At 43.2% G+C, this 8,828-nt stretch overlaps 1 protein-coding gene across 2 annotated transcripts; it reads right to left on the bottom strand.

Moving 5' to 3' along the window:
• Nucleotides 1-326: 326 nt before the first annotated feature.
• VPS11 (vacuolar protein sorting 11) lies at nt 327-8,398 on the bottom strand. Of its 2 annotated transcripts, none has more exons than XM_087371686.1 (6): nt 8,342-8,398; nt 7,848-8,268; nt 5,998-6,168; nt 5,481-5,807; nt 3,544-5,379; nt 327-1,097 (listed from the first exon to the last, which is right to left on the bottom strand). In XM_087371686.1, exons 2-6 carry the CDS (start codon nt 8,064-8,066, stop codon nt 723-725), a joined length of 2,928 nt encoding a protein of 975 aa, XP_087227812.1. In that variant the 5' UTR covers nt 8,067-8,268; nt 8,342-8,398; the 3' UTR covers nt 327-722. The 2 variants fall into 2 exon arrangements, with proteins under 2 accessions (XP_087227812.1, XP_087227813.1); XM_087371687.1 differs by having other exon boundaries at nt 7,848-8,271; nt 8,342-8,391.
• Between the last annotated feature and the right edge of the window lie 430 nt (nt 8,399-8,828).

The raw sequence follows: 8,828 nt of genomic DNA, 5'->3' as shown, positions 1-8,828 counted from the left end.
GATAGCTGGCATCATTCATTTATTCAAGCATCTGACATAAGATACTTTTTTTTTCCTACAAGTTTAGACAGTTTAGTCTATTCCCTCTAATGCTTCAAGGACAAATATGCATGGATTCCATATAAAGCCTATGGCCAAACAAAAGATGGGTTTTGCATCATTTAGAACAAATGGATTCAAAATGATGTCTGATGGTTAATGCCGAGTAAAGTTCGACTTTTGTTCTAAACAAAAGCAATACATTGCAATAAGTACAACGGCACACATGTTAATCACAAGTTGCTCGAGTAATTACTGGAGCTCCTGCTTTATAAAAGCTCATAGGCAAGGAATCAAACCACATGGTTCTGTAGCAAACCAACATCCTCTCCTCAGTCAGCCAAGTGCTCTACAACACCACCCAGTCTTTGTTTTGTAGAATGAGCATAGCATTTTCAACATGATTTGCAAGAAAGGCATACACAGTCAAGATCTCAAAAAAACAATGCAACTGTGTCAGATTCTTGACTATGAATTGATTAACACAAGATAGCTCAGGCACTACGGCCAAAACCAATGTCTCTTGGGCGGCAAAAAATACATAACATACTCTCTGTAAACAATACTGATCTAAGATCAGCGCACAGTGATTACAAACGCACAAAAACATCAGCCTGCTAGCAAACTTGTCAGACAGGCCTTCACTCAGAAGAAGCAGAGAGATCTCATACTGCTCATATGGGCTAGAAACTGCTACTATCTCTGTTTGCACCATTTGCAGAAGCTCGTTGTTTGTTGAGTATACCCCGACCAAAATATTCCGCTATGACTGAGAAACCATCGTCTGAATTCCTTACTAGCTGAAAGAACCTGTCATGGTCATTAGCATTCTGCTCTAAGTTTCGTTTTGTCTCTAGGAGTGTGCGATTCCCAGGAGCACAGACTGGACATTCCTTCTCGTTATCTCCGAGGCAACGCTGATGGAAAGAATGCATGCACAAGAAATGAACTGCTGGAAGGTCCAATGCGGATGTACAGGCAGTGCACTTGCTTAGCTGAAAAATTCTTGCATTTGTCCTAAGATCTTGGACCTCCTTGCGCATTGCAACTGTTTCCTTCTGCAAAAGCATAAAATTTTAAATTTACCAATTAAATGTCTTGTAGATTATTCGTGACGTTTCCCGTATACGATCATGAAAGACTCTTTCTCATTATAATGCATAAAGGCAGGCCTAAACTTCAGCATTGTGACATTATACACTGAGACAGAAAGTGAAAACACAAGAATGAAAATGGGAATAAGACTACTTAAGCATCCAGAAGAACAAGGCTCCCAGTTGCATCTCCTGCGTGACCCTTCTCTCTGCCCTTGTAACCCTCTTATTAAGCACATACAGTGCTCTGTGTGATAGCCATACAAATTCACCTCACAATGCATCGTGCCATATGGCATAGCAGACCACCAATACTTCTCCATCGACCCTTGAACATCATCTCTCCCTAGCTGCCTCTACACCAATTCCATGCTCTTGTTTTTAATTCGGGGAAGGATGAAGGAAAAAACTTCTAAGCAAGAGAATACATAAAAAGGAATCCCTACCTTGGTTGCACGTCTCAATAGTTCGCCAATGTGCCCAAATTTGTCCTCTAAAACGGATCTAAAAACACAACATAATGAAATTTCAATCTCATGATAGTCACGAGGTTGAAAACCATGAACTCCCCACATAGCAGTGAATAGATACTATGACATCCCCTATATGTCGAATTGCAGTGCCTCCTGTTCACACCTGCAGGAGTCAAATCAGATAGCCAGACCCCCGAAGAATCGATGCTTCAGATGTCTCCCGACGAATTCCTCTTAATCATCCATTTTTCTTGATGGCTCAAAAGCTCGCCCTCAGGTACTGTCGGGGTCATGCTGAAAACATCCCCTCACTCCTCTCCTTCCCATATAACCCTCACTTCTCCCATTGTTTCTCCCATTGTAATACATTTATTGGTGAAGATGACTTATGTTCTTCGCCCCCCCCCCCGCCCCCCCTTCCCAAAGCACTCAAGGCACAAATACATATATGCTTTATTCATATGCATTTTACAGAGCGTGTTCCTAGGCGAAACTCCTATCAAAATCACAAAACTTTTCTATGCAAAAAATACGAAACATGTTTCACGAAACTTTTTTAATCCCCCTAGAAAAAGGAAGCTTCTACTAATGCTTGAAAAACATCGTACAACTCAACTGCCAAAAGGAGCTATGGAAGTTAAGTACAAGAGAAACAACTGGCTGTCAGAAATAACCAGCCTGTTTCCTAGAGAACCGAGCACACAGCCTAGGGAATCTGCGGAACAGGGGAACGTCCGCAAGCACACTAGAAGACAGGAATACTCATCCAGCGAAATTTCTTATGAGACCATGCAAGCAGAAGGTACAGAGCCTTACTATACAAAAGATGTCTATTGAAGCAGATGGAAGTGTTGGACAAATAGATCTATGCCCCAACTATGAGCCCCAATGAGGAGAGCTCAGGGGATTTACACCTGAGCATAAAATGGGTAGATGAATCTGTAGCGAAGAAGGGCTGCGATTGTACAGCAGATCAGGAGCAGCTGGAGCAGATGCAGTACGGAAGGCCTGCAGCAGTCTGCGTAGGTCCAGAAGTCCTATTTATAGGCACAACAAGTCCGCAGCAACCGCAACAGCAAGTCGCCGGTACTACAGGTACAGGACTTGGTACAAATGTCCTACAGCAGCAGAGGACGTGCAACATAGGGGCCTGTTCAGCAGGGCCTTATATAGGCAGGAGGGACCAGTCTGGGTCGGCAGTCTGCCACAGACTGGTCAGCAGACCTGCAGACTTAGTGCTGGTCTGTCGGCAGTTGGTTGGCTGACAGACTGGACTGGTCAGCCAGCTTCAGAAAGCGTAGGAAAAGGCTGAATCCAGAGCAGCAAAAGAGGGAAATCAGCATCATCAGTGCTCAGCCTGCAGATCACCTTGCATGAGTGAAGAGCAGTGGGAGTACCACATACACAGAGAGGTCTTGCACGGCAGAAGTCTAGACCTCTACAGCATACCTAGGAGAGTATAAGGGTGCAGCCAAGGAAGCTTTGTCTGCAGTACATCTTCGGAGCAGAACTTTGCAGGAGTGCTCAGCCTTGAGCAGCTACTGAAGCCTAACACAGAGGCCCGTGGCAGAGAGGAGGAGTATCCTATAAAGGGTGCAGCAAAACAGAGCCTGTTTTAGCACCTTACCTCAGGGATTGTAGAGGTGTTGGTACATATGTTGGCAGGCTTTTGTACTTGAGATTCATCTATGTATCTTTCTGCTTTGCCTATACACCTGAGTGCTCTTTCGGATATGAATTGCCCTCTTACATTTAAGTAAATCATATAAGTATCTTGTGATCTCGTGGTAAATTTTCCGCTGCAGGCAGTGTTGACCTTAAGAAAGCAACCTGCCTCTCCTTCGAGTCGTGTAAGTTTAAAACAATTACACTGGATAAATAAGTTGACAACATCTCTGTAAGATAGGTCAGTGATTCAAGATTATACCCCTACATACCTGATATTTCTCAATGGTCTTCTGATCCTCTTCAATAAGCTGTGATACTTGCTGGAATTGGCGCGCAATATAATCTTTCACTACCGAAAGGGTAAGCACAGGATTTTTGGCAAGTGTTTGCAATACAATAAGGGGAGGAAGCAGGTTATCCTTTTCTACGTACACAAGAACTTCCTTCACTTCTTTTGAGCAGTCCTCGCCCCTTTCCCCGAAATATTGCAATACATCAGCCCAGAGAGACGCATCTCCACCCCTGCTAGAGTCACCTAATCTCTTGCAGCATGAGATCAGCCCCTGGTAGTCCTTATCTTGCATATAACAAGCCATAACTTCTTTGTAAAGCTTCATCTTTTCATATAAAAATAGAAGACCTTCCCTGAATTTGTGCATCTCACATAGAACAACAGCTAGGTCAACATCGTATCGAGGATCTTGCTCATGAGGGCCCCATCCACTCTTTAACAGAGCCAACCCTTTCATGAGCCGCTCTCTCCGCTCCTCTTTTGATTCCATGTCAGACTCTCCCAGACCGATTCCTGCCTTTCCTTTACTTGTTCTTCTTGAGACTTGCTGCTCTGCAGAAGAAAAGCCACTTCTTGAAGACACGCTTAGATTCAAACTTCTTGCTCTGTTTAGGCCAGAACTTGTTGCCTCCTCTCTTTTCCCAGGAGGTTGAGATAGCGATGGAGCACACAGATCCTCAGAGAGATAAAGCTCCAATAGTGTATTATGTATTTCTACATGGGCTAGAGAATCCTTCACCTTTTCAATGTATTGCTCTAGGAAAACCATCAGCCATTTTGGCTGGTCAACAAATATGTGTACAAAATCCACTGGTGATGGGAGGATTCCTGAAATGCCATTGCTGTGTACACCATTTGATAATCCCCCAGAATCACCAACACAAAGTCCCATGAGCACATCAATGGTCTCAATTGGCTTGTGAACTACAAGAATTTTTCCATACTGTTTTAACCTAACCGCAGCCTCATAAAGTGAAAGGCTAGATATGTACTGTAAGCCTTCATCATAGCTACCCAAATCTTCAAGCAAAATCTTCAAGTACCATTCATGTTCTCCTGCCTTCTTGGCGACATACATTGCATGTTGGTAGTAACCAGCTGCACGGCAAACCTTAACTGCCGTCTCCACATCAAACCGATGCTCCCCTTCCACTCCCTCTTCACCTTTTATAAACTCGTCTAGTTTTGCTACATCTTTCAATTTCGTGAAACAATTCAGCAGAAGGGTAGTGTGATCAGGAGTAGCTAGCCCCTTCTCATGTAGCTTCTCCAGGTAGTTTGTTAAATTGTGGATTCTCTGTGCATCTAAAAACTTCTGAATAACATAAGAAGGTTCTAGCTGCCCAATAGTGCGGATGTACTGAGCCATTGCTTCATCATAGTCCTGCTTTCCATACAAGTGATCCCCGTACTTACGCAAGACTTCAGCTGTTGCTGCTGCATCTTGCTGACTCTGTACTAAATTGATGGCAACTGTATAAAGATTCTTACGAAAAAGCATTTCAAGTTTGCTCTCCATATCCTTTTCCCCAACACACAAGATTCTGTGGTCGTCTGTAAGAATGATAATGTTGCCCCATTCACAAAGAATATGTGCAACATCTCCAATTGGAGAACTGTAAGCAATGAGCCTGTTTTTCAAATCATATATGTTGAAACTCTTTTTGTCTGGCCTCCTTTGATCTGCTATGACAACCAGAAGGTATCCTCTAAACCATCCAACAAAACTTTTATCTCCCTCAAAAGCCCAGCAGGGACCTCGTCCATCAGCATCATAGAAATAGACTGCCTCAGTAAGGCCAATTACGAGATCCTGCTCAACAATTCGCCTTTCATTAGTCATGCTTCCATCATCGTCAGAAAGACAACAGAAAGGGACATAAAAATAATAGAGGTGGGCATGTACGGCCCAACCTGATTGTCACTCATTGTCACACATCGTCCATCACAGCCAATCTGATCCAAAACATGCTTTTGAGGAGTCTGTTCATGCATGTTGAACAGAGATATGGAGCAATGGGTCACCACAAAAAGCTGTCGTGCTTGCCCATCAACCCGAAAGCCAAGTCCTGTCACTGCGGATGCAGGACTTCCATCCACAGAAGGGTTGACTAGCAGTTTCAAGCGACCCACCCCACCACGAGCAACCTCACCCTTAATGCAATATATCACTCCTGTCTCCAGTCCTATGCATATTAGCAACATGGGAGGTGCCTCCTCAAACACTAAGAATGAGGTGATCTGCAAATTCACAATGCAAAGGAATTAACCCTTACAATGAGACAATAAATAAACTGGGAGCCTGACCACTGGAGGACATATCTATGGAAGCAAAATTGTTCGCCTAAGACTAAGTCGTGTGAGGAAAGAACGTGAGCCAAAATAGGGGCTTTCTGTCAACGAAGAGAGAGACTACAGAAAGGAGCCATACCTTTGCCTCAGGGAACTTGTCTGAAAAGACCTGCAAAGTTCGAACACAAGCGGGGCCAGAAGTACTTGAGCCTTCTGGCTGAATTTTATCCAAATCAAAGATTTTCAAGTATACAGTAGCAAATTGAGGTAAAGTTTCATCTTCACCCAATGTCACAAGCATATTCCTTTGCTGTAAAAAACACAGGAAAATTAGTCCATACGGCATACAATATCCAAAATACTCTTAATCAACTACCAAATGTATTTATATGCTATATAAGCTATGTAAGCACGCGAGTAAACAGATGAAGACAAAGAAAAGGCGATATATAGAGGAAGGGAAGGGGGGGGGAGATAAGATGCCTTCGCAATGCCATCAGCACTTGCAGGAACACTACATGCTCTAAAGTGCAATATCTAAACATAAGTTTTAGAAAGCTACTTAAAGTTAAGATTCATAAATCTCCAGCTCTTAATCAACTACCAATTGTATGTGTATGCTAATAAGCTATGTAAGCAAGTGAATATAAAGATCAAGACATTTTAAAAAAAGAGAGATAGAGAGGGGGAAGGACAGGGTGAAGAAATACAATGCCTTGGTAACATGGTTGAAAGCACAATATTTGAAAGTACTCCTAGAAAGCTACTTTTAAGATAAGAATCACAGATCTTAGTTCAAAGATTTTTTGTCTCACATCTTTGAAGAGCGGACTGTGCCTCCTGATCTTACAATGTCCAATCTGAGTAGGCGGCTCTCTTTCCAAACGATTGTCTACTGTCAAGGTTCCTACCTTTCCGAGTCTATCCCAACATCTGGTGATCTAAAAAACAACGATGGCAACAAAGAAGTGATCCTAATATAAATTATCTGACTCATGTCTAGGAATAACTGGGCAGACAAGCAGTGGTAACAGCCTCAAATCTTGTAATACATCCGGCATCTCATTAGCACGTAATCCTCAGTCTCTTATCTCCTGCAAATCACATAATCTATGCAGTCTCAACTATCGGCAGATAGCTGTGATCTCACACCTTGCCTCAATTCAAAACCAATGTGATGAGGTTTGATGCTGGCCCATGGCGATATGCACTGCATGTGAGAAACTGTAAGTATCCTGGAGCCTGGATGAAATTATCGGGATGCCCTCTGAAGATGCTGCCATGTGGTTGGGGTGGGTAATCCCATGTACACTGAGTGTACAATTGTGATACGACATCTCTGATAATCTGGTGGGCTTAATATACAAACATGTCAGCTCTCTGGGCCAAACATCAGGTGTGATCAGAGCAGCCAGAGAAGGCTTTTGAGAAGCTAAATCATGCTTGAGCCAACTAGCTCTCCCAATTCCCAGTGCCATCATTTGGCGGTTTACGTTTCGTCAGGCCCGGTATCTCATGTTCCACATCAAGAGACTGTTTTGTGCCTGGGCTACTACATGCCCTCAACATAGCCCACGTGCTACCTACTCGGCCTCCATTATGACCTAATGGAATACCTTATATCTAAACAGGTATGAACGATCAAAAATTAAAAAGTGAAAACTGATTTTCAGTCCTTATAAACGTGAACCAGCTGGATTTTGTGGATAAGATACAATTTATTAACGTAGCACACCATTTCTCAGAAAACATTGCCAATCTTTCCCACAGAAATCGCCTACATTCAAAGTGAGATTGGGCGATCTCAAACCAAGCAACCCTGCTAAACGGAGATCCCTGGTCATTCTTGGCAATCTCTCTCTAGGTACCACCACGAATGGAGATCGGCTATAACAAATGGTTGAATTAATAATCTCTAACATACAGGCAAGGATTTTTTAACGTCCTTTCAAACATACCGTACGGAGAAGCCATCGCCAATTTTCTCACCTTCAGTTGCTGGATGTGGCGGACACAGCTGGAGTGCGCCTGGAAACTATACGTAAGTTTGAGATTGCGATCTAAGACGTGCACAGCCCCATCCTCTGCGCCAACAAGCATTTGACCTCGCCCACTGGTGCTGCAGACAATGTTCTCCTTGAGTTCCTCCGCCGCAGAGGCCCCTGTAACCTTCTCTTCGAAAAATTGGAACTTCCGCCATTGATACATGCTGATCAGCTGCGTGATTCTGCTTCAAACTTGACAACAATAGTCTCATAAGCTAATCGCCCACGATTCCAAATGTGGGCAGTACACTACCGAGACTTCGAGTCATTGCCTTGGTGAGTTTCAGGATCGCTTTTCAGTTCAAGCTTTGCCATGTGCAGACTAATACATAGGACAGCTGAGAGCTCTTTTCCTTATTGAGAACCTGCTGCAAAATGGCAAATATTATTCCCCCGTATTGAGAGCCTACTGTAAAATGGCAACAAAGATTATGTAACCAAAAATTTTTCCGTATTGGGTGCTCCTTGAAAGAAATTTTGGAAGACCTCCACACAAGTACCAGGGCGCACACAAGCTAGCTCAACAAGTACTATATAGCAAACTAGCTCAACAAGTACCTCACTACATTTCAAGTTTTGTAACATTTACTTTCACACTATTAGTTAATAGTGATGGCGAGTCCCATGGATCCTCAAGGGTCTCACGCTGACTTTAATAGAATCTGCCATCTCTCTCTCTCTCTCTCTCTCTCTCTCTCTCTCTCTGTCTCTCTCTCTCGATACACTCTTGTTAAAGGGTGCAAATTGGGTCTTTGTCTGTATCCATGGCAATCCGTGTGTGCTTATTGCACTTCCATTTTTTACAATGAATGCACACAAACTCAGTAATGAATTGAGAGTGTACCTATTAAAACTATGGGAGGGAGAAGTGGATGTAGAAAGTATCAATATTATACGGAAGGGAGCAACACTATAGGGGAGGAGG

This window comes from Dipteris shenzhenensis, chromosome 33 (genome assembly GCF_047967505.1).
Source record: "Dipteris shenzhenensis isolate YYH24624 ecotype China chromosome 33, Dip_SZ_1.0, whole genome shotgun sequence".
Taxonomy (NCBI): domain Eukaryota; kingdom Viridiplantae; phylum Streptophyta; class Polypodiopsida; order Gleicheniales; family Dipteridaceae; genus Dipteris; species Dipteris shenzhenensis.
Note: the sequence above shows the minus strand (reverse complement) of the source record. Positions and strands in the feature narration are given on the sequence as shown.

What these genes read in the sequence shown, in the direction of transcription:
- VPS11 (XM_087371686.1), bottom strand. Translation starts at nt 8,066, where the DNA reads ATGTATCAATGGCGGAAGTTCCAATTTTTCGAAGAGAAGGTTACAGGG. An exon ending in ACAAGTTCCCTGAGGCAAAG is followed by an intron (nt 5,808 to 5,997) that starts GTATGGCTCCTT and finishes GTGAATTTGCAG; the next exon opens with ATCACCTCATTCTTAGTGTT. An exon ending in AGACCATTGAGAAATATCAG is followed by an intron (nt 1,098 to 3,543) that starts GTATGTAGGGGT and finishes ATGCTTTTGCAG; the next exon opens with AAGGAAACAGTTGCAATGCG.